The 26,650-nt window shown below is 39.9% G+C and overlaps 1 protein-coding gene across 1 annotated transcript in view; it reads right to left on the reverse strand.

Annotated features, from left to right (window-relative positions):
* The window catches only part of COL4A1 (collagen type IV alpha 1 chain), a 148,813-nt gene that overhangs the window by 65,603 nt on the left and 56,560 nt on the right, over positions 1-26,650 (reverse strand). The window contains exon 2 of the mRNA XM_054574394.1: positions 22,178-22,237. Within this exon, the coding sequence (XP_054430369.1) occupies positions 22,178-22,237 (60 nt within the window). The remainder of the gene's footprint in view (positions 1-22,177; positions 22,238-26,650) is intronic.

Genomic DNA, 26,650 nt, shown 5'->3' on the forward strand with positions numbered 1-26,650 from the left:
TAATCATGGAATGCATGGAGGCGAAGAGCCAGATTAGCTGATTTCTACAAGTTTCTCACTGAGTCAGCTCTAAAACCAAAAATAGAAATGAGGTCAGCCTGAACCAGTGTTCATCTTTTTTTTTCTAGGTCACTAGAGCATACTGGTTCCCAGCAAAATATTAACCAATTCACCAACATGAAGTTAGTCCCTTTTATGTCCATTTCACAGATAGGAAAACTGGAATTCCGATGCTTTAGCTGACAAGCCACATGTCACCAGGCGACTCCTGCATGTTTCTGGGAATAGAATGCAGCAATTTAAATTCCCAGTCCTTGCTTTCACCACAAGAACACATTCTTTCCCAAATGTCACTGGAATGCTTAAGCAATCCGTATATCCCAAGAGTTTTGAAATTAAATAGCTAAAAAGGAAATGACGTCTTCATCGATATGGTTCTTGCCATCTCCCACATATTTTTTTAAACTTTGTTAATCTTTTGTGCAGACATAAGTGCGTAAGAATAATCTCACGTCCTGTACTCTGTCAAGGTTACTGTGGGCACCAGAGCAGAGCCAACAGACAGGATAAGCATTTAAACAGCTATTCAATTAGCTGCCAAATAGCATGTGCTCTATGTGGGCCAAATTATCCCTATGAGCTGTTAGCAAATCTCCATTGGGGTTAGAGGAAGAGCAAAGAGCTGGACAAGTGTGCAAAGGTGAACGGTGCCAGCAGTTTCTAAGCCAGACTTTGCAGCTGTAATAAGTGATACTGCAACTGTGAACACCCTTATGCTGGAGTTCCAGGCAGAATGTGCACAGCTCAAAGGACTGCGATACAGGACTCCTTAGTCACCCATTTCCCATCCTGTACTAAAGGCACGGCCCAAAGGACATGGCGGCCATGTAACTCATACCCACACCACTGTTACCACAGCAATAAAAATCTAAAATGGAGAGCAGGAAAAAGAAGCTTGTAAAATATCACACAGTTTTGATGCAATGGCATTTCATAGTTTTTTTTTTCCTTGAACATCAGTACAGTGTATTACACTAATCAAAAAAAAAAGTTAAATACCAACAACAGAGAGATCAGCACTGTATCCACAAATGGTGAAATTCAGAATCTAAGGAGGAAGGACAAAAATGAAAGAATACAAATGAAATGGAGCATAATCTTGGTATCAAAATTAGCCATTCTAAATTAGGCATGAAATAGAGTTTCATGCATGGAGAAACTTAAAAATTTTGCCTAGTATATTATCTAAACCAAGGACATACTTTCAAAAAATCCCTAAAATATGGGGGGAAAACAGGTTTTGTTATAATATTCAATTATTTTCCTTCCTTATAAATGCTTATGGAAACCAGTTCATGATGGAATCAAATGCTATACTGTAACCCTCTTCCTATTTAAGTCAGAAATCCAAATACAAATAAGCTCCAAGGATGACTGAAGTTGAAATACTGTGAAGCTCCTGACTTTCGGGGATAATATAAATACCAGCAACAAAAACTGAAGTCAACGTAAAATATATCTAGAATAAGCAGTCAACAAAAATCTTACAATCAAAGGTCATTTTACGCCTGTTTCAGTGGTCAGCATGGGATCGCCATGTTGTAGTCAAATGTTTAATTTTTCACATTTAAAGCAGTATGATCGTGGATCCTTATAATGAACTGAAGCAGACGCAAAAATGTTGCCGGAGTACCCGCCTTCCTCTCTCAGGCAGACTGATTACAATGGGTAAAGCCATGTGCATGTGCTTGCGTTCATTCACTAGAAAGCAGGACAAACCCAACAAGTGATGTCAATCAGACAGATTTTGCTGTTGGGCTTCCACCTTTTAGAAGTAAACCCTTTAAAGGCAGGGCAATGTTTTATTCATTCCAAGCATTTCGCACAAATAGAAGTTGGCAGACGGATGATGAACCAACCAATAGTACAATGATTCTTACCACAAAGCAGGATTCTACCTATGCATCCTACAGACTTTAAAACAGTAAAACATGGTTATGGAGCAGCATGGGATCCCTGAGCTCCCCCAGTCGAAAGCCCCTTTGGCACCTTTCCACCCCTGGCTACTGCATGCACCGCTGGTCAAACAAGCAGCAGGATGGGGAGCCACGGTCAGGACATGACACTGGGTCGGCTGGCTCTTCCTGTCATCTGGGGCCTGGAGATGTCTATTTCCAAACAAGGCTGCAAATAATTGAGGGAATGAAAGCATTCACATTTGGAGCCAGAGTTCACCAGCCATTCAGTGATGAGGAAACAATTTCAAATGACGGGTCACAGTCAATGGGTGACTGTGGAACTCGGCCCCAAATTCCACAAGTCCAATTCCTTGAGCCCAGCAACAATCAGACATCTGCAACCATTTCCTGAATACCAATACTGCTGGGAAAGTGGTGGGAAGGCTACAACCAGTGTCATGGGGCCATGGAAAAACTCTGCGACAAAGCCCCATTGGGAGCTCCATCCATGCCACGAAGCTTGACATTATGGCAGAAATATTGCCACTGATGCAGAGGAGAGGAGGAGAGAGGAAAGACACAACTGGAACCCCAAAAGGCCCAGTTTTCCTCACAGGAAAACATGAATACTGAATCTCCTTTGCACTATGAAATGTATAACTGGATTCTTAGAAAAATGTGTATATGTTCATTTAAAGTGCACTATACTTCTTTAAGGAATTAGATATAATACTAAAGATTGTTTCACATAAACACTCTATAATTACTATTGTTTTTTGCATTTAATATTTTAATATTAAAGCAGGATAGAGTAATATGATCAGAAACAAAAAAAAAGCATGGCTACAAATCTTTATCTTCTTCCCCAAAATCTCATTTTCCTTCTCAAGACCTGGTGATGTTTACACTGAGATAGCCAGTATTAGGAATCTTCACACAGTGGCTCTCCATCAACTATGCAGATATATGCTAAGAGCTTTAGCAATTATATATGGGGGAAAGCACTTAAGAAACTGTTCCTAAAAATAAGGACATTCTCTATCTTTACAACTTTAAAAGATGAGAAGGATCAGAAAATGTTAAAAAGGGAAGAAAAAAGACGTTCCCAATCTTCATATACTATTAGGTTCATTTTCTTTCTAGGAATCTTCTGCACCCATCCCACCCCTTCTAAACCGCAGGCTTTAGTTTGAGCAAGCAGACCCCACCTAGCCTCGCATCACGCACACCTCATTTGTCCTCCCTTTGACTGTCACCAAGATTGCTGTGCTGCTGAGACTTCCGAAGCTGCAGATGACCCGGTCTGCGCAAAAAGTAAAGCGAAAAGCCTTTCTGGGACCAAGCCTAGACTGCAGTTGTTACCCCGGACTTTGTGCCAGGGGGTTGAGTGAAAAATCTCAACCTCTAGGGATGAGATCGATCTCACGGATAAGGCTGCCTATGCCCAGGTGATGGTTCATCAGCTTCAGACTGCCCGCTGTTCTGTATCTCCAAATGTCCAAGTTCAAGGATAGATTTCTACTGGATAAATCTTAATATCAAAACATTATTTAAGCCTATGATGAATTCTGCTAGAGTTCTAGGAATGTCAACATTGCTGTGAAGTTGCTTGGTAAACTTAAATGCTCAAATCATACATCACACAAAACCAGCAGAGTGATAGTTACAGAGGAAATAAATATCCTTTGATTAACACTTTCAAAGAAATAAAATTCCAGATACTTTCTTCTCTTCAAAAATTCAACTCCACACATCAGTTTGTAAGAAAAAAATGAATTATAAAGAGTTCTTCACAAAATACTTTCTGAAGAACTATCATTCAATACAAGAAAAACTTGAAAGAGCCCTAAGTGCTGTCCTAATATAAACAGTTTAAAACTCTTCCCCTAAAGTCATCTAAAAGCAAACAAACTGTCCAACTTCACTAATGCAGTAAAAACTTTCTAAAATGATAAGCGAACAAGTGCTGACAAGTTGTTGGCAGCAACAAAATTAAAATTTTTCCAAAAGCCTTTAGGACTTATAAAAGTTTCAGACATTTCTCACTAATTAAAGCTGAGTATCACTGACGGAGGACACACAAGCTATAGGCAGTAGCAAGGATCTTCAACAGCAAATGTTTTCTTCAGTAATTTGTCTCTGAGTGCTCTTTCTGGAAAAAAAAAAGTCCAAAATGTTTTCATTCTTACTCCAAAGCAGTAATCTGTTTAAAATATTTTAAGTATAAATATTTTAACTCACTCCCCCGAAGTAGTCAATGTCCCAAATTAGAAAGAAGAAAAATATTATGATAATGTTTTTCCAAAGTCTTGTGGGTGTATTCAATCAAATCCTGTGTGTATGTTTCCTGATATAGTTAATCTTTAATCGATAGCTTATTTCCATTTTCCCAACAAACTGCAATGAAACGCAATGTGTTCTCTGGGAAACATTTGTATTCTTTGGCCTCACTCTCCATTAAAACATTCAAATGTCAATTCCTGTAGACATCCCCCGGCCCTTCATCCATATTCGTTTACTTCTCTGCTGCAGTGAAAGTGCTGGCTCTCAACAATCTCTTCAGCCCAAACAGTGCCTCCAACCTCCAGCATCCACTGACTTAGAAATGGTTGCTTCTACCTGAAATATTGGAGTTCATAACCCGCCCCTATTATCCCCTAGTACCATGAGCACATGCCTTCCCTGTGAAGAACTAGACAGAAAATGATTTGAAGAAAATTATTACACCTAATTGATCTTGTTAAATTAAAAGGCAATAAAATTTCAATGGGTTTTCAGAATGGCTTGTGTAAAAAAAGTCCCCATGTCGCGCTGGCTCCCTGCCACTAGAGGGCGCTATGGGACCGCACTATTTTTTCCAAATGACAACTTCCCCCACTGGAACAGAAAGCATTCAGCTTTTTTCCTTAAATATTCATTATGTTAATATTAAATACTCAGTGCCATTGAAGATATTAGCATGGGCATAGTTGAAAGAAACTTGATAATGCTTGAAAGATAAAACTCTAAGGGAAAGGAAAAATTTTAATTAGAAATTAAAATGTAACTAAAATTAAATATAAAATTAGTAACCTGAATGTCGAAGCTATTAAGTGACAGGTAAATGCTGTGATCCTAGAAATAATGTGAATTGTGGGTATTTTTCAGATTGCTTTTCCATCCATTTTATAAACTGAGAGTATTTACATCTAATATTATACAGGGGGTGGGGGAGTAAGTTCAGTTTTCTAAATGACTGTAGGGAAGTAGTATATGCTGAAAAATTAAACCTACAAAACATGCATAAAACAGGTACAAGTATGATAGTAGGGAGTCTCTAAGAAACTATTACTAAACATCCAATTGTCGGTAAATTTGATTTAAAGGCTTCCCTTTCCACTACAAATTTATAGGAAACATACACTTAAGGTAATTTAATCCATTCTCCTGATCTTTCCATTGTGAAGAGGAAAAAAATCTGTTCAGTTTTTAGTGGCTTCCATAAAAAGGTGAAAACATCTCTCTTGCTAAAAACTTAATTTACTGACATAGGGTGCTCCTGAAAATCAAAATCATAAATGTTTCTGCCTAAACCTATTACCTTACATTCTGCTTCTCAAGCATAGACTTAAAACTGCCCGGGAAAGCAGGAAAACAGTGTAGATATAAAAGGTGCTACACTGTCGCTTGGAACTTGACTGCGGCTCTGGGAGGTTGTGCCTGCTGCAGGCTGCAGGGAGTAGGGGACGAAATCCAGCTGCAGCTCCACGTTGGTCCAGCAGGGGGGGCCTTGCCTAATATGCAGAGAGCTAAATAAAACCGAGGGGTAGCAAAATCACCAAGCTAGAAATAGAGCCTACAAGGAATGAATGCTGACAAAGTTGTACTTGGGGCACAGAAAAGGAATGATAATGCCTAAGAGCTGCTGAGAACCTGCATGTAAAATTGCACCTTTACTGACCAGCACAACTAACTTTTCTCTTTTAAAAAATTCCATGAGAGTTACCAAAATTCTATGTCATGATTTAAAGATTTTGGGAAAGATGAGAAATTGCAGCTAAACAAATAACTGACAAAATAACAATAAGAAGTTAGCTGCTTTCTGAGTGTGAACAGGAAAAAAATGCATCTTTTTCTCAAAAACACATTTTACATTTTACTTTATTTTCACTATCTCCATACCAACAACCCTGAGATTTAAAGAGATGCACTCTACCTTATCAGCAAATTTGAGAAATGCCAATTGGTGCACAATACCTGAATAGCCCTTTGGGGGTGTTCATGTTACCATAGCAGAGGATGTTATTAACTTGAACTTGAAAATGTATGTGGGTGTGTGACAAGGTTCTGGAAGTGCGTGCATCCTGAACAAATGAGGACACATAGTCAGGAAGTGTCACAATCTAGGTCAGGAATTTTCTTGTCTGTGCTAACAGTACATATTAAAAATGCAGGAAAAAATATCCTGACAATAATAATTACACTAATACAAAAAAGCTCACGTGGTGGGCATGCAAATATTTTTCAGGTTTAAACTTAAAGAGAAAATGCCAATTACAATTAAGAAAAAAAATCTTCTTTCTTAAAAAAAAAAAAAAAAAGTGTGTTAAATGCCCCTGGCTGGTGTGGGTCAGTGGATTGAGTGCCAGCCTGTGAACCAAAGGGTTGCTGGTTCAATTCCCAAGCACATGCCTGGGTTGCAGGCCAGGCCCCCGTAGGGGGCGTGTAAGAGGCAACCACACATTGATGTTTCTCTCCCTTCTCTCTAAAAATAAATAAATAAATACAAACCTTTTAAAAATGTGTTAAGTGCAATTTTCTACCAAAACTGGGTTTCATGGGTGCCCAGTTGGGGGCGTTCCCCGGTCCCCAGCATCTAGCACAGATGGCACATGATAGGTGCTCACTAAATATTTTCATGAGTTAATCAGAAAACACAAAATGTTAAAGATTCCAAAGAAATAATGTCAATCTACCAAAACAGTGCAGGTTTAGGAATCCTATTTTCAAATTTGACTGCAAAAATAGGTATCTCTGCTCTGAGTTAGCAAATAGAGTTTTTAGGAATCTTACTTTCTATGTTCTCATTTTTGTTGCTGCAATGATGATGCTTCATGTTGGGGAAAGAACCTTGATCTAGAAACCAAAAGTTTTCTGTCCTAGCTCCAGCACCAATCCCTTAGATTCTCTGGAATCGGGTTTGCTATCTGTAAGGTAAGAGGATTCTACCTGCCTCTCGCAGGATCCTTTAAGGGTGAGATTTGATCCAGTACTCATTTACTTTGCATTGCATGAAACACTAAACAAATATGATGAACTAAACTGTTCTGACTTTGGTTTATTTAAACACATATATTTTGCATTTATTATCAAATTTCTATGTCCGTCAAGTCAACTGCACCTCCTGCAGATCCACAGAATACTTTAAAAAGGGAATGAAAATGCAGTGTCGGCTTGCTGCCCCTTCCCGCTGGTCGTGACCCATGATTTATCGCATTCTTGTTTCGTGGTTAACTTTGACATATGAAAATAAGAATTTCTCGGGTATTTAAAAAATCTGAGCATTTTAGGAAATTCCTCCTTTATCTTATGCACAAGGTTTTTGTGTTTTTCCTCAATGAGTACTACTGATATTAAGTCTTTTTAAGCACAGAATATTCTGTTTACCCTCCCATGCTGGCCTGAGTTTCTGTAAGGGTATCACATCACCAACTCAGGCAGCTGCACGGGGCTCCAGCACCCTTCTCTTCTTTTTAGTCGGTAAGTATCTGATAATATACACATGTTCTGATATCCCTAAATCACTTTTTTCCCCTCCAACCAAGCTACTTGGCTATCTCATATCTCTACTAACATCTTTCTCCAGCATGCGGCAATAATTTCAAGACTTCATTAATCATGCTCAGAATCTAAAAGATAAGAACAGGTTCAAGGGGGCTAAAACATGACAAATCAATTTTGCCCATATAATACAATACGGTGCTGGTAAAGCTTGAGGTTTTACAAAACCCACTATTAGCTTGACCTTGTTGATTTGAAAAGGTTGTGGTCAGATCAGTCTGAATTAATAACCGAATTTTAACCTATTTTCAGTAAACATCATTAATTCTTTTAACACATATACAGACCCTCAAGGAAAGAAATTTAGCAAAATGTTGAAGGATTTTTGGGGGGGGGGGTCAAGATTTTTATTTTCAAACTGAATAGATAAGCAAAGCATGTAATTACACAATCGATACAAAATAATGGTAGGTAATTAATACAATAAAGAGCTACCTTTCAAATACTTAAAAGTAGCCTTCTCTTAGCAGGTATGTTCCCTGCACCTCAATGCTATTAACAAAATTCGCAAGCCTGTTTTCAAAAGATAATGTGGAGAGTATCTCCTGCTTAGATTGTAGAGTTAAAGTATGTGTGATATTTTCCCATGTATTCTGTATTTAAATTTTTTAGAAAGTCAAGTAGAGGAGAGATGACTCAATGCGAAAGTGTTGTTAGAAAGAGTCAAAGAGCGGGAACGAAGACACGTACAAGGAAGGTCAAGGAAGGTCGGCCCTGCCTGCTGTCGATGCCCCTCCCCCTTCCCACTCGCGGGTCTGTAGCATCAGACACAATGACCACCATGGCCAAGGCAATTTTTCTTTGGCAAGAAAAAGCTGCTCAGTCAAGTACCCTAAAAAGTGGCCCTCTGTGTCTATTACCCAGATATAAAATTCCTAATTTTGTGAAATTCCTGAGCTCCCACAAGAATTCCAAAGCAGTGAGTGCCCACCAGGTATCCTTGAAAGAGTAAGTTCCCAAACTCAGCGCTTCTCTACAGGGAAGAATCAGCACATTCTGTGAAGAAATAGATGAAAAACAATCATTTAAGAGCTTTCTGATAGCCCATGTAAAAATGTTGTAGTTGATTGTTTGTATCCAGAATTTCAGAGTAACAAATATGGTAATAAAAGGAAGCCAGTTCTGTATCAGGGCTTATGAGGAGCCACAGAGTCCTGCTGGTGGATTGTTAAAGCCAGAGCTCACTCCGCCCTTCCCGGTTCCCTAAATATACTCCAAGGGCAGGGCCTGGCCACCTAGGCCTTCTGGGACACAGCCATCTAAAGTCATCCACTGTGTAGGGGTATCAGATGCCAGGAAAACATGATGTGCCATAAATAAGGAGACAGACACCGCTCCTTATAGCTCTAAGCAATCACAATGTAATGATTGTTGAGTAAATGACAAACCAGATTACCTACACTCCTCTAGAACTTATAATTAATTATGTGATCGAACATAAGAAACGCCTCAGGAGAGAGGTGACTGTGTCAGGAATAAAATATTTGACAGCACAAAAAATGACATGTGTGTGTTCTTACCTGTCACTGGGTGAAGAAAATACTTTTTAAAAAATCGAATTTTAAACTATATTTCAGATTACTTTGTTGGAAGCATCCCTTGTCATGCAGAATATGTTTTTAAATTCATCCCACATAGACACCTATTTTACTACTGGCTACACTTCATGTTATTCTATGAGGCAGAGAGCTTGGAAGGGAATGGGTCCCCAGAGTATGAACAGACCCTCCAGTTGGGGAACTATTTTTTAAAATATTTGAAAGGTAGACACTTTGGGAAAAGAATATAACATCACAGAGGCTAGTATGTGAGATATCCTAGTAAATGAACAGTTGTTCCCATGGACATTTTCATAATTACAATCTACCCCTCCCATTCAGTCCTGGGTACTTACCCAGTAGTGGGACCCAAGAACTGACACCTGACCAATTGACATGAGGCTAGGGACAATCATCAGAGCAATTGTTTCAGAAAGTCACAGACCAGCTCTGCTCTCCTAGCCCCAGGGAAAATTTCAGAAATAAAATATGAATAACTGAATAGATCCATAAATGGAAAAAACAAAAACACTGAAGCAAGAATCACAAAAGTTCTCAGCCATAATTGCTTCAACTCAGGGGATTTTTCTTTTGACCAGATGGCAATTGGGACTCAAAAAACTTTAATTTTCACATCAGCAGGCTTGAAAAAGTAGTGATGAAGGAACCTCGGGTAAATGCTGCTGACTCATAGTTCCCCTTTTTCTCAGCATACATCATTGGAAAAGTATTCAACACTGAGGAAATGTCTACTTGTAAAGTAATAACCCATTATGGGCCTGACCTTCCTCTGCTCCAGATTAATGAAGCTCTCTGACATTTATTGCATACCAAAGCTCCTCTTGGTAAAATAACATTCTACTCTAGAAAGGTCAGAAAAGCACAGCACTAAAGTTCCTTCTTGCATTTATACGCAGACCTGAAATCGGGATAGAAGGAATTTAGTTCGCCAAGTCTTCCCTGATGGAGGTTTTCAACTTGAAATCAGAATGTCTAGACTTTGACAGATAGAGAAGTAGAAACCCATTCACAAGGACACAAATAAACACAGCTGCCACACATCATCCTTAGAAGGCAAGTCTGCGGAGGCGTGTCCAGGAGGCAGTACAAAACAAATCTCATTCTCACGTAAACTCTCGGGCTCCGTCCCCCCTGCGATGTCCACCCAGCTCTAGATGTCCCTTGACCCAGACCGCTGCCTCTGTAAAACTCACCAGTGCTTCTCGCCTCCAAGTGGCTGCTAGATCTGATTTCATCCTCTCCTCCTGGTCTGCCTGTTCTCCCTGCCCAAATCCCACAGCACCACATCCGTGATGAGACCCACAGCACCTACCTCCAAAACTGTCAATCCAGAAAAAAATTTTTAACAACCAGGCTTGAGGCCAGTAGGCAGGGGGTGATCCCATCAGACAGCAGGTAAGGGATGTGGGGGGAGGGGGACCTAGGGAAAAATGTATGTGCACGTGTGTGCATGACTATGTGCGTGTGTTTGTAGCCACGCACATGAGATACAAAGAACGCATGTCGCAATAGGTGCGCTATGAGGCTTTGGAAAGGAAAATAGGTTTACCTGTGCAGGTGAGCAGAGAGGAAGGGAAGCCAGAAAACTAATGAGAAAGGATTAGGTTTTCAAAATGGGAGGAGGATAGAGAGCTGAATTTTAAGAGAAAGAGGAAAGGGGAACAAGGTTGGCCATGCAGCCAAGAGTGTGATGTCCCGCCCCCGCTCCGGGTCAACACTTGGGGATTCGTCCTGTCTTCAGAATCCCCTGTGGAAGCCAGACACCCCTTTGAGGCAGTGGTGGCATAAACCCCAAAATCTGGGTTTCAGCTCCTGTCCTCATGGCCCTGGACCTGCAAAGGCCTGAAAGACTGAATTCCTCAGCAGAGACCAGCAATTTAATGTCCATAAAAAAGAAAAACATTGCTCTACTTCATGACTCCAAATCATACTTTAGGATGTTATTATTAGCTTTCGCTGGAAGTTTTTCCCCCAGCCATAGATTATTTCTGCCTTGGCAGGCAAGGCATTCAATGAGCTGTCAGGTCACCGTCTCCTGCAAAGAACTGCATGTTTCACATCCAAATGGGATGCAGCCCCCAGGGAGCTAGGTTGCCCCCTACTGGTCCCTCCTGAGCCAACGGGGTCACTGCCTCCATAGGTACTCCTAGGGCACAGCCTGTGTGGTCAAGAGTCCCACGAGGTGATGCCTGCTCTCTACCAAGTGCCTCTGAGTCGAGACCCAAAGCCCTGGTCCTCTAGCTCTTTATGGGGGGAAGCAGGACACAACCACCACCACCCACATCAGCCATGGCCGGAGGGTTTCTACAACAGTGTTTACTAAATGCCTTGAACCAGGAGAAGATGTGCTATGCCCCGATGTAGAAGTAACCATACCATTGCCTAGCCTCCGGGGTTAGGAGACAAGCAGCCTGGAGCAAGGCTCTTCCAAGTACCTCCCACCTCGCCCATGAAATACTGATCAGATTGGAGAGAAGAGGCCCAGTTTAAGAAAACAGTAACTCCCAAGGGCTTAGAAAGACAGGAAGACATATCTTATGTTTTTTGCCAAACAACTTCACTTTCATGAAAATATGCACTTTGCTGATTTGGGATCTTTTATGTATAAAAGAGGATGAGTTTAGGGCAAGGGGCATAACTGTCCATGGTAGTTTCCTGTGTCCAATTTTCTACTCCCAATTAGGGCAAACATGATGAAAATTAGGGAAACAAAATCAGGGGGCCTAACGCACATGCCCTGAGTGTGCTGCCTGAACTTTGGTCTCTCACCTGTGACCCCAGCTCTACTCTGGTCCCTACTGGGCTCGCTTTCATGGCACCACTTTCGTTTTATCCCTCTGAGCTTGGAGTAAAGTGTTCAACTGGGGGTTTATTGATTCTTTTCCTTGTTTAATGTTTCCCCCTGGCATGAGGTTGTAGGACCCCGCGGACGGGTGTCATGCCTGACTTGCTGATCACTGCCTAAATCCATGGGCACACTTCCACTGTGGAGCAGAGCTCAAGAAGACCCACAGAGTGAAGGGGGACCTGGATGGGGTGGGCTGGTAGACAGAGCAGCTCACTGGATCTACTACAAATAGATTTAACTCCTTTATCAATCTTCTAGGGAAGATCATTTCAACATCAAGAATTTAGCTGGACTTAGAAACCTCAGAATTCACATCAACTTCGAGCCTTGGATTTCTTACCTAGAATCAGTGAAGCAACATATGGCCCACACATGTTACAGTGAGGCATCCATAAAAAGTTCTTCAGACAAATCCTCAGGATCTAACGAGACAGGTCTAAGAGATTCATATCTATCATTCATTACCAAAAGCATCTTTCATCTCTTTTGAGGTTGGCCTATAAGCATGTGGGTGGGCATAACCAAACACTAATGAAGGAGAACTCCCATTGATGGACGTTAAACCAGGAATGATTTCATGACAGCATTTTAGAAATTAGCCAAGAATCGTTACTAGCTCCTCATGTTGGATTTTCATGTGAAGAAATCTGCAGTCAATTGAATTTGTGGCCAGGTAAGCATTACACTTTTATAAAACCATGTAGTTAACCAGTGGAGGCAGACTAAGCCACACATACACCGTGTTTGGGTACACCTTTAACATTTCTAGTGGGTTTGCCAAAGGGAAAAGAAGACAAAGGGGCACCGCTTCCCCACAGTCATCTGGTTTGTTTCTTACCTCTGACTAATTCTTCCTTTGTTTAATTGCGCATTGTGCTGAACCACTTCACAAGCATGAGGGTTCTGTTAATATCATTTTTGTGGGTGAAGTTCTCCACGCCCACACTACATCATTATCTTGCATCATTACGTGCTGTCTGGAAACATATTGTGAATGCTCATGATATTGTACCAACAAACAGGAGGGAAAGCCAACTGCCCAGTTTTCATTTGTCAGGCTTGGTTTTAAGTCTTCGATCTTGAATTATAACGTACAGGCTCAAGTTGCTCTTTCTAAAAGAAAGCACTATTTCTGCCGGTCAGTGTTTTGTCAGGATCATATTTAGAAAAAATAATTTTTTCCATTAATAGTCAAGACGAGGACTATGAGGGCACAGCATCACTGACGACAGCATGCACTCACATGAGGTGTTCTGGGCTTTAAAAGTCACAGGACACGATATTCCATTCAAAACATTCAATTTTCTACTACTCCTTCTAAACATGGGAAAAAAATCAACTCACTATTTTTGAAGCTGCTCTTGAGGAGGTACGTTCCAAATACAGTTGCAAATTTTAAAGAATGTAGATTCTTATCATTATAATCTACCCCAGGTTTAAGGGTCTCAGGAGCACATGGCAAAGGAGCAGGTTTTAGGTAATGGAGAGAAATAAGAAGATGGAATGGGAACTGGGGGAAGTGCAGCTCCCTGGCCCTCCTGCGGGATGGGACAGCCACCTTTACAGGGTATCCCACGGTGGGCCTTGTGTGCATAATAAGATAAACCACTCTGCAGAAGTCCATTTTTAGTGGCTTCCCTATGTTATAGTGTTGACATTTTATCCTTGGATAAAGGCATTTTTTAAATTTTTTTGTTGTCAAAGAACTATTAAAAAGACAAAAATAGGTAAATGTGCAAACTGATATTTTTTCTCATGATGACTCTGCCAGATGATGATTCATGTGCAATATGTGGAAATAGGAAATAGGAGACATCTGGAAAAAATCCTGGCATTATAAGACACCAGAAAAAAACATGTATTGACCCAAATAACCAGCTAACGTGCCACCGGATCCTGTGGTGAACACCAGTGGCTCCCAAAGTGATTAAAGTAGACACTCTGGAGGGCTGAAATCCATGATAAGACAAAAAGTAAGTGACATTTCTCAAAGGTTCCCTTTTAAATAATATCTAGAACAAGGAAAGTTGGCCAGGGAGGAGAGGAGTTTGGACAACACTTGTAACTATATGTATTGTACGTCAGGAAAAGCAGTTAACAAAAAAAGCCTGCGGAGGTATTTGGAACATTGGGGAAATGAATAAAGGGAGAGTTGGTTTCCCTTATATTTTAAGGGATAATGATTCTGGAAATGGAAGATAAAATCACAACGTCGACTAGAAATTGGATGATGTTTCCAGACAGACCTCCCAAGTGAGTACATTTCATTTTTCCTCTACCAAAAGCTTCCAAAAGCTACAAACACACTTCCTAACAATAGCGCAGCGATTCTAAAAACTTCCTAACATCTCTTTAATTTGGGTTCCAGGAGAGCTTATGTCACAGGTGGTATATGTCCATTTCTCGAGTCTTCTACTTTTCATTGTGAATTGAGTCATATAATCTGTGCCTATGTCTTTACATCTAGGAATCTGTCCAGGATGGGAGAAGCAAGCAAACTCTTTCCTCATTTTATCACAGCTTTTAAATTCAACTGCTGCTAAAGTGACAGGTACACACAGACAACATTTTAAATTTCCTAAGTTCTTTTATGTACAATACATTTCACTTGATCCTTTTAGCAACACTGGAAAATTTGAGGATCGAAGTTCATTTCCCTTTTTTTAAATAGGTTAACTTGATCAAAATGACCTGATGAAACACATTCAGCTAATGGATAGTGGAATTCTCACTAGAATCATGGCTTTTATTCAATAAAACATCCTTTCCTAAAGGCTGTTCCTGAGTTGAGAAATAAGTGACATCTGTGATCAAATAAGCTTGGGGGACTGTACATGATGTGCCATTCCTCAAAGGATCAGAAGCTTCTTAAAGGTTCTGAGGTATCCTAGAGTGGAAACAACAAACATCCACTTAACCACATGTTGGTGTTCCCCAAACTTACTTGTCCTTATACCACTCTTCCATGCTCTGTCCCAAAGGAAGCATTTATTAGCATCCCCAAGGTGGCCTGAGAATCACATTTTGGGAAAGTCTGAAACTAGACACTATTGACTTTCGTGAATGCTCAAAACACATGAAAATAAAGATATGCAATCAGTCTCAAAAATAGTAGAAGTAATTTCAAATATACTTGATGCACTAACTAAATCAATCTTAGTTTTATTAAATAAGCCTCATAATATTTAATACTAAGTAGCAGTTTTTACTACATTTTGACTCTACATATTTCACATTTTGGAAGTAAGAAAATAAAATTCCTTTTGAAATAGATGAGATTTTGAAATTTTCACTAATTCAAACATGCTACAGTGCCTCTCACAAAGTGCCTAATAAATAAATTATTGTTATTAATAATAATTCACTTAGTCCAAATCATTTAATTGATCTAAAGTTTCAGAGTCTACACGAAAATCTTTACTTTCATTCACCTGAGAAAAAATTAAATAGAAATATGATACTTTTAACGTTCAGAACAATGGTTAATATAATTTAATTTATGGGGAATTTTCAATATTCCAATAAAAATAACAGAAAGATAGTCTTATTTTTTAATAATCCTTGAGGACCCAAATAATTTTTTAATAATCATTTGAGGACCCAAATCTATTCTGTACAGGTACTGCGAATAACTGGGAATGAAAAGAAAATAACTAGTCAATAAAGTATAACGTACACAACACTCTATTCCTGTTGAGGACTATAGTCTTTTGACTGTGTCCAGAATGGATAAACTATATGGCCATATTCACCTCCTGGGAAATCAAGGAGACATGCCCATTTAACCAGAGTGAAGAATTTCCTACAGGGTAGAATATATGCCAGGATTTCCTGGAGGAAGGGAGGGGCCCAATCCTCACTAAGTACGTGCATCTCTTGACACAGGCCTAAGAAACCCTCAATTCAGTCTGCCCCGAATGCTTTATAAAATAAACATGGCCTGATGGAATGAATGCTGAATTCTGGGCTGGGCTTCCCCTAACCTCCCTCAGGTGGAGGTAGGGCTCAGGCTTGGGCAGATGACCTCTGACCTGCTCTATGTCACAGACAAGGTGGCTCCCTGTGGTTATTTGTTTAACCAGATGGCAGCCCCAGTGGATGCTTCTCTAGAACAGAACTGGGAGGTGTGCCTATGGCCCAGGAGGAATAGGCTCATTTCTTTGTAGTCCTCCAGTAACCCCTCCATTGCTACCCATTCTGAGAAAGGCTTCAGAAGATTTGCTTTCCTTGGCAGGTGGCCAGGAGAGCAGCATATATACCATACATTCAGTTTTGGAGCAACAAGACCTTGCTCAAGATCCTAGGGATACTCTTAAACACAAGTTCATTGTGTTGGGTTCTCTTGGATCAGGATCTTATCTTGAAAAGTGGAAATTAATTAGTGCTAGGATAGCACTTGAATCCTACTACCGGCCTCTAATTCACTATGAGGTATTAGGCTAGTTCCGCAGCTCTGAATCCAGACTGATTTTGCTGCTTGCTCTCCCCAACCCCCAGGAGACATTGGCCACATCTGAAGATATTTGGGTTGTCACAGTTGGGAGAGGGAGGGTGCTACTGGCACCTGGTGGGTAGAGGCCAGGGATGCTGCTCAACACACTACATTGCACAGGACACATCCCACAACAAAAACACTTTTCTATCCAAAGTGTAATAGTGCCAAAGCTGAGAAACCCTGGACTGGTTGGTTTTTATTTAGCTGTAAAATGGGTATAATAATAATGAGCATAAAAAGCATTCAATGCCATGCCTGACCCAAGGTAGAAGTTCAGTATACATCAGCTCCTTTCTTTTTCTTGCTCTGATACTCCAAAGCCAGGATTTTTCCCTCCTGGCCAAATCTATTGTTTATGAGCAGAGTCTATAATTTAATGTTAATACTCAGACAGACAGGTTTATATGTAGGTCTCATGTTGAATATCTATTGACTGTATCAATATGTATAGGAGCTAAATGGCTGGTAAATCTACAAATAATTTACCATAATAAAAGAAAAGAGTACCCTGCACAAACTTACTGCTAAAGCAACATTAACTTCTCCCTAGATTTCCAGGGCCAGAAATGGAATTACTTCCAGATTGGCCAGATTTCTCCAACCCTTTCAAATCAGATAAGGTACACATTTTAGGCAAAAAGACAGAAATTCCATTTTCAAAGTTCTCTGCCTTGAATGCAGTCTGGGACTACACTTCCTGATGACTATATCACTGCTGCGCAGACCCAGCATGCGGAGAGGGGCTGGGATTTATAAACCATCTCATTAGTAATAGCAAATTAATGTGCTTCTTCCCCACATTGTTGGCAAGGATCTAGGTATCAGCAGGTTAAAGTATTCTGAGAAGATACGAGATACCCACGCAGTTCCCACTATTTTTTAGAATTACTATAATTTCAGTTAATTAAGATTCTCTGTGCTTCCAAGACTATGGCTTAGGAATGTCCCTTTCAAGAGTCAGGACCTTAGGAACTATCAAACCTTTTCTATGATAGCATTTATCAACTGTCCACAGAGGTGCTTTCTCTGATTAGGGTAGTTAAATTCAGCATATGTCTTTACGTACATGTGTGACAGATGACCCTATTCTATCCCCAAGCAAATCTGGTGAATTGGTGAACACATAATTCGCCTGGATCCTACTTGTCTAAGAAGCTGCCCCTTTATTTATGATTGTAGGTCACAGGGATTACTCCATTCTCAGAACAACTGCAGCATTTGTTTTCTCTACCGTTTTTCCTGGAACTTAATAATTAACACTTAATTTGTTATTGATTTCACATGTCCATGTCTTACCTCTAGTTTAACATGAAGTTCTTTTTTCCGGACACTGCAAAGTCACAGAATATAATGACAGCTTTACGTAAATGTGGACTCCCATGGTCAAAATATTTTAAAAACTTCTTAAGCAAGCTCTAGTTTAGCAAAATGGTTAACTTCTAAGTATATAGCAGTAACTTCCGGGAATGTCTGTTCTTTCTTATCATCTCAAAGAGTTGAGAAAATCAGGTTTATCAAGCAAAAGAGGGGCTTAACATTTGGCTAGTTCTAAGTAGGCTTGCATTCAAAAACCTAATCAGTTTAAGTAGATAACATTCCCACACTGCTGAGGCCTCAGGAAGAACACAAAGCCATTGTGTACAAACTCAAATTAATTACCTAAAAGAAAACATCTGAAGACATAGTGGCCAGCCAGGAAAGTAGGAAAATAAACAACTCAGCAAAGACACTAAAATCCAGTGAAAGACTCTTGAATTTAACTGTTGATTATTATATTATACTGACAGTATTATACTGATAGCTTTGGGATTACAAAATGACTAAGGATCTGCATTAGCATTTACTTAGCTATCTGGAGAATATAAAGCATTCTGCCAATTAATCACATCTTTGTGGAAAGAAAGACTTAGCCAAAAGAGATCTGGCAATTTATACTGGAGATATTCCAATTTCCACTAGTGACTTCTAAATAGCCAGTATGTCAAAGTGTTTTTTCAAGGAGATGTGGGAAAGGCATGTCTCAGAAACAATGATTTCCAAATTTCTAAGGCAGTGACACTATGTCCCAGTTAGGTAACTTTAATTCCTTCTGGGTTATGTGGCTCCTACTATTTTATTTTTTTAATACAAGTCAAAATTCATTTAATTTGTAGACGTCTGAGAATAGCAAAAAACTCCTATGACAACTGAAGACATTCATTAGTAGCTCAAAAAGTAGGCCTGTGCTTTGAACCACTAGCTTTAAATTGTGATTCTAAACCCTTTATTCATTTTGCACTTATACCCAATTAGCCTCTCTAGGACTTGCTTTGAGAATGGGTGGGAGTCAGTGGTAGTTACGGAAGACTGACTTCTCTTACTGACATGTCAGCCAAGAATAAATTTCTTGTTATCTGAACTGACCTTGGGAAGAAAGAAATGGAACTGGATCTGAAATCCCAGCTCAGTCAAGCTCTAGGTGTATCACATCATTAAACTAATTATTTCGACATCACTTTCAAGACAATGAGTGGAAGTTTAAAATTTCCTCTTTCCACGAGAGGAAGGACCATTTCCTTGCTCATACTATGTGAATCATGGGACCTGAAATTTTTATGCTCAAAAGGAGAAAAGAAAGATCTTTGATTTTTATTAAGAAGATCTAATTCTAAACCATTTAGCAATCCTCCTAGATTTCAAGAGGCCTTTGGAGTCCATTCAATAATTAGACTTTGAACAGTTTAACTTATAGCAGCAGCCCAGTAGGTTATTATTTTAAATAGTCTTTATTTAATAATAACATAAAAAATTGAAAATGGGCAATGGAGGAGACTGTGAGAGAACAAAGTCAGGCAAGGAAAGATCAGGGGCGTCCTAGATACTGGGCATCTGATTTACTTGTTGGCAAGTGCAGAATTCTATACCTTGTACCCCAGTCCCAACAGGAACTCTGGGGCTTTCCAATTTCAAGGCTCAGGTTGCTCAAAGCATCATGCTGACCTGAGCCCTCATCGCAAGAAAGAGTCACAATCTAAGGGCATGTCTTCTTCCTTAACCCTCTCCTGCCCTTGACCTGTCCAAGCCAAGGTGGAAGCAGGGTCTCCTGCATGTCACACTAAACATTGACCAGGGCCAGATGAGAGTGTATGGGCCACAGCAAGGGCTTCATTAAGGCTCAATTCTGACAAGAAATGTTTTAAGGCCATTTTCTTGTTAGGTTGGGTGCTAGGTACTGTCTGTGACTCAGATATGACCCTGTTTTTTTTCCAAAAATGTTTGAACAACTCTGAACAGAAGCAGGCCGAGTCTCTGACCAGCTGTCATCAAGTTCTGAAGAAGTCCGCTGAAATATTTGGAGAGCTATAGGTGGACTAATCTACTTAGTTATACAGTAATGAGTGAATTTTGGTAAAAATTAAAATAAATCAGGCTAGAAAACGTATGCACAGAACACTTGGAATTCTGAAAAGCACCAGAGCCATGTGAGAGTACCACCAGGGTCAGCTGCTACCTGGGAGAGGAAATCAAGAAAAGTCGGTGCAATGGACCCTGTCTTTTTAAGAGTGAGAAATGCCAGTTCTGCTTGCCCCTCTCCAAATCCTGATGCTTTAAGTTACAAGAAAAACTTAGTAGTGATGATATAGGCCTTCATTTCCTATTTGTTGACAACTGAGTATTCTACTTTTTTATAGTGGTATGGATTTTTTTTTGTTAGTACAGAAGGCTTATATGTAATTCAAGTTAGATCTTTTTTTTTTTTAAGAAGGATCTTTGTGGTATGAACATACTTGCTCTAACTTTAAAATAACTTTTGAGAATGCACACTTGACCAAGCTAGAAAAACTCGCCAAGTAAGGGAAGGAACAGCCCATGAAGATGAATTATATTGGGGTGGCCAAAAAGTTTGTTCGGTTTTTTTCCATAAGATGGCTCTAGTAGTACTTAGTTGTCTTTAACTTCATTTGAAACAATTTTGCTAGATTGTATTGTGATGACTGTCATATAAATGTGCATTTTAAAAAAACTTATCAAAATTGGTAATTTTATGTGTAGCCATTTTAATACTGAAAATGAAAGAAAATAAGTAACATTTTTGGTTTATTATACTTTATTATTTCAAGAAAGTAAAAATGCAACTGAGACACAAAAAAATATTTGTGCCATATACGGAGAAGGCACTGTGACTGATCAAACGTGTCAAAAGTGTTATGTGAAGTTTAGTGCTGGAGATTTCTCGCTGGACGATGCTCCATGGTCGGATAGAACCATTGAAGTTGACAGCGATCAAACTGAGACATTCGCTGAGAACAATCAACATTATACCATGTGGGAGATAGCAACATACTCAAAATACCCAAATCAATAAGGTTATTAGTGAAAATGAAAAATGTGTCTTTTATTTTATAGAAAAAAACTAAACGGACTTTTTGGCCAACCCAATAGTTGATAAAGTTGATAATGAAAGATACAAAAATGTTTTCACACCTTTCATTTATCCAAAAACTATCCGGGCAATACCAGTACCACCAACTGTCAGCATGTTTTGTTTTTTTTTTTGAAAAGAATAACATTGGTATTTTAGCAAGTAGTCATACAAAGATATGACACAAATTTCTGTAAAATAGAATTTACTGAATTTGAAAAGTGTGAGTCTGAGACCCCATAAACCTTCAAGCAGGCCGTGAGTGAGAGAAAAATTCTCACGCTGGCCCGGCTGTCGCCTTCAGCTCCCCGAAAGCAGACAGTGGCCCACAGGGGCTCACTGCAGTCTATACCGCCTCAACCTGCATGTGCTCCCACAAGGGAGGCTGACTGGCTTACTGGCTACATTTTCTCACTGCCATGCCTGGTCTCCATGGTGACTCTCAGAGAGTTAAAGGATATATACTGTCCCTGGGTAAAAACCACACAGGCATCCTCCATCATATCCGAAATGCACAGATACAACTTGCCTTCCAAAGCAAATGGTCCATGATTCTTAAATGAGAGGGAGGAGGAGTGCTTGATTAGAGATAAATATTTTAACTTTATATTTGGGACACAATAATTATTTGCTGTTGTTGTAAATAAATCCTGAGAAGTATGTTATAAATTAAATATTGTTTAACATAGTAAGTTGAATAGAAAGCCCACAAGTTCAATAGAAATTTCTTCTCTTTTCAGAAAAAAACCTGTTTTATTCTTATACATTAATTCCAAAGAATACTATTGACTCAACGGATTTTCTTCAACACACTTGTTCCTTCTAAAGTCAAAAAAGAAAAATGAACCAAATTCCTTTTCCTATATTAATTGTCACTGATTATTACAATCTTTGAGGAATAATTGTTAAGATTCCTTAACAATAATGTTAAACCTGGTTTTGCTTCATTTGTATTACTCTGGGGAAAATATTAAAATAGATAAGACTTTAACATGAATTGCAGATTATCTGGTTAGTTTAAATGTAGTTTCTAATAAATTCCATAGTGATAGAAACTCAAAAGGAATTGTTGTCATTGAAGTTCTGGCTACTTACCTTTTGTCCCTTCACTCCATGGCAGTCACATTTCCCACAGCCAGAGCCAGCACAACCACCCTGGAAATAAGAGAAAAAAGTTTGTAAGTGGAAGAACTTTTGTAAATTGAGGTCCATATTTGAACTGAAATGATTTTGGCATCTTCACTTATTAATGGGAAAAGCCCTACCCTGTTATTATAAGCACAGCCTTAATGTATATGACATCTGGATTTGTGCTAATTGGACGTCACCTACTTGTCCTGTGGTCCATCTCTCTTGCCCTAACAGGCAAAATAGCAGTCCTGAAGTAGAACACATCAAAGCACTACTTAGTCCAAAAAGCGAAGATTGTCACATATACTTTTTGAAGTGGACTCTCCAAGAGATTATGTTAACAGGACACAACACATATTTGCAATGCAATGAAAACATCACACTTCTGATTGAGGAGTTGAAGACCTGAGACCATGGGAGATGGTTTAGGAGGCCAGAGTCCAGGTTGTGGCCCTCTCATTCCCAGGGAAATGCAGGCATGGGGAAAAATGGGGGAAAAAAAAAAAAAAGACATTTGTGCAAAGAGGAAATAAAGGAAGGGGCTTATTTTTAAGCCCAAATCCTAAAGAACTGATTTTTAACTCAACTAAAGCTTGAATGTGCAATTAAAGAACAGTCAACAACAAAACATTCCTTGTAGTTCATTTCTAGCATATAAATTAATGTTAGAACTGCATGGGAAAGATTCCAAGCATGTAATAAGAGCTGGAGAAGAAGAGAGCTAACATGTGCAAATGCCCACCAGGTGCGGGTGCTAGAAACAATCAGCTATCATCCCCATTTTACAGACTGAAAACTGAATTGGGAGGCTTAATATAACATGCAAGGATGAGGTTGAAATCAGCACCCAACTTCAACTTCCATTACTTAAAACTTCTAACACACTAAAAGACAAACATATGACAGTACCTACATACATACATGTCAGAAGTATTATGGACAGAATGTAAGAGAGTCTGATAGAAATAATTTCAATGAGCTGTTAAGTCTGAGATAAAAATGTATGGCTAAACTCTGCTTCAGGTGATATGTTTCTTGAAAATAAAATCACACTGTTAATAGTATTGTGATCATGTGCAGTCCATGGAGATCTTCTGTATAAAACAAGTACCTCTGAGCGCTGGCTAATGTGGCTCTGTGGATTGAGCAACAGCCTACAAACCAAAAGGCCACTGGTTCAATTCCCAGTCAGGGTACATGCCTGGGTTGCAGACCAAGTACCCAGTTGGCGGCATGCAAGAGGCAACTGACTGATATTTCTCTCCCTCCCTCCCTCCCTCCCTCCCTTCCCCTCTCTATAAAAATAAAATCTTTTTTTTATTTTTTTATTGTTCAAATACATTTGTTTCCACTTTCCTGTCACCATTTTCCCCTGCCCCACCCACCCCCACCTCCTACCCTCAATCCTTTCCCATGTTGGCTTTGTCCGTGAGTCCTTTATACACGTTCTTTGATCTGACCTTTCCCCTTCTTTTCCCTGTTACCCCCCCTCCTTCCCTCTCATTACTGTCAATTTGTTTTTTCTTTCAATGTTGCTGGTTATTTTTTCCTTGCTTGTTTGTTTTGTCTATTAGGTTCCACTTATAGGTGAGATCAAATGGTATTTGTCTTTCACCGCCTGGCTTATTTCATTTAGCATAATGCTCTCCGGTTCCATCAATCTTGTCGTGAAGAGTAGCAGCTTGCTCTTTCTGCTGCATAGTATTCCATTGTAAATGTACCATAGTTTTTCGATTCACTTACTTATTGATGGGCACTTAGGTTGCTTCCAGCACTTGGCTATTGTAAATGGTGCTGCTCTGAACACTGGGATGCATAGGTTCTTTTGAATTGGTATTTTGGGATTCTTAGGGTATAATCCCAGCAGTGGAATCCCTGGATCAAAAGAGAGTTCCACTTTTAGCTTTTTGAGGAAATTCCAAACTGTTTTCCACAGTGATTGCACCAGTCTGCATTCCCACCGACAGTGTACTAGGGTTCCCTTTTCTCCACAACCTCGCCAGCACTTGTTTGTTGATTTATGATGGCCATTCTGACCAGTATGAAATGGTATCTCATTGTGGTTTTAACTTGCATTTCTCTGATGGCTAGTGATGCTGAGCATCCTTTCATATGTCTCTGGGTCTTGTGTATGTCCTCCTTGGAGAAGTGGCTGTTCAGGTCCTTTGCCCATAAACAAAATCTTTTATTAAAAAACTGTACCTGAAAATAGGCATTTTATAAGTGAAATCTAAAAGGTCCAGACAGTAAACTGTTCTTAATTTTATATTTTGGAAGTGGGGTCAACTGATAACAATCCAGACTCCTGAAATTATGGTTTTGTTTCTTTCCCTGGCTCACATTTTAGGAAATTTTCAGCAACCACTCTAGTAACCTTCTAACATTTTCAGTCCATCCATGTTCATAGTTTGCTTCACATTCTGGGTTTTGGTGACCAAAGACTTAACCTGGACTCCAGAAGTTTCATTCAAAATGCACAAATATGAGTACTAAGAGACTCAAGAGGTGTACCTCACTCAACATCACCATCTCTTGTCCAATCCCCAGGTGAGCACTGACTGCTCCCTACCTGGGTTTTCATAAAATGTTGACTACATGGCCCTGGCCAGTGTGGTTCAATTGGTTGGAGTGTTGACTCGTAAACCAAAAGGTCACAGGTTCGATTCCCAGTCAGAGCACATGCCTAGGTTGCAGGTTTGGTGCCTGGTCAGTGCATGTATGGGAGACAACCGACCAATGTTTTCTCACATCAATGTTTCCTTCTCTCTCTGTCTCTCCCCCTACCCTTCTCTGTGGAATCAATAAATATATACATCCTCGGGTGAGGATTAAAAAAAAAATGTTGACTATGTGCCTCTGTTGTGACATTTATCTCATTTCCTTATAGTCCTTTATGTGTATGTCTCCCCAGTATACTGTGAGCACTTTGGGGATAGGACCAGACCCTCTCATTGACCCTGATATAGACTGTATTTCATCTGAGACTACATCACTTGTAAAACTGACATTACGAAATAAGGAACAGCATTCATTGCACGATGACACATCATCAATTGTTAGATCTACCCCAATTTTGGGGTTGTTAAAATACTAATAAATGGGCATCTCAGAATTCATGAAATAGAGTAGTAGGTACCTGATTACTGTTGTTTTGCTGTTGGTGGTGGTGATGGTGTCAATTTAATCAACCTTACATTAACTACTATAGATAACAATCCAATGACATGGGCATGTCAACTCACAATGTATTACTGTATAATAGCACTGTGGGAAAAACCACCAAAAAGGGAACTCAGCAATGACTGTGAGACCACTTCCGAGCACCAGGCTGGACAGAGAAGAACGGAGGTTCTCAGGGGTGTGTGGGTCCCCAGAGCTGCCCAGAGCTTCTAGGTTAGCCCCCCGACCAGGAAAGCCCACAGGTGAGACAGCTCCAAGTCACTGGAGCCCCAGGTTGGCCTCCTCTGTGTTGCTCCCCCATTCCCCACAACTTCCTGCTTCTGAGCAGGTTCAGAAACACACCTCTGCTCTTCAAACGCTGCTAAACTCCACTTCATTTCTATAGGTGCCAGAAGGAAAACCCAACCAGGCAAAGACTCATTCATTTGTATAGTATTTGTCTACCTACCACATGAGCTTAGCTGGCAGAAACCAAACAACAGTCTGAAGCAGTGCAGGCTTTTCTACTTAAAGTTTCTCAAAATTTCTAATTAAATAGTGAATCCAATGACTGAAGCTGAAATGGCTATCCGGCGATTCTGGAGTTTTCACTTCTGAAATGTTGATACAATCTCAGAGGCTTATCTTTACTCAATTGGAGGGAAGTTATAAAAATGAATTTCCTGGAACTGTTCCCTTAAGTTATCAGTAAATGCCTTAATGAGAGGGGGCCTCAGATAAGAGGTTACAGGGGCGCAATTGTGGATCTTGGGGTCAAGTTGCTTGTGAGTCTTTGCTACAGAAATACACCTAGCGTGTGGGTAACACATAATCAGTTTTGCCTCAGGCAGCACTTAGGTCATGACAACCATTAAGGAAAATCTGAAATAAAAAATAAAGGACTAAAGCCTATTTGTAGGCTCTATTATAGAATTAAAGGACCCTCAACCTGTCCCCACCAGCTTATATTAAGCAAAATTTTGTTTTCAATTCTCAGACCAAAGACATTCATGGTTCCTTATCTGCTTTACCCATTTGGGAGATTTTAGTACCACTTCTGGCTCAGGAAGACAATTCCAAAGAATTGATCATTCTGCCTTGGCTGGTGTAGCTCAGTGGATTGAGCGCTGGCCTGTGAACCAAGGGGTTGCCGGTTTGATTCCCAGTCAGGACACATGCCCGGGTTGTGGGCCAGGTCCTCAGCAGAGGGTGCGCAAGAGGCAACCACACATTGAAGTTTCTCTCCCTCCCTTCCCCTCTATCTAAAAATAAATAAAT

The sequence above is a fragment of the Pteronotus mesoamericanus genome, unplaced genomic scaffold (genome assembly GCF_021234165.1).
Source record: "Pteronotus mesoamericanus isolate MK-2021 breed Mesoamerican mustached bat unplaced genomic scaffold, CSHL_Meso_final contig_26, whole genome shotgun sequence".
NCBI classification, from domain to species: domain Eukaryota; kingdom Metazoa; phylum Chordata; class Mammalia; order Chiroptera; family Mormoopidae; genus Pteronotus; species Pteronotus mesoamericanus.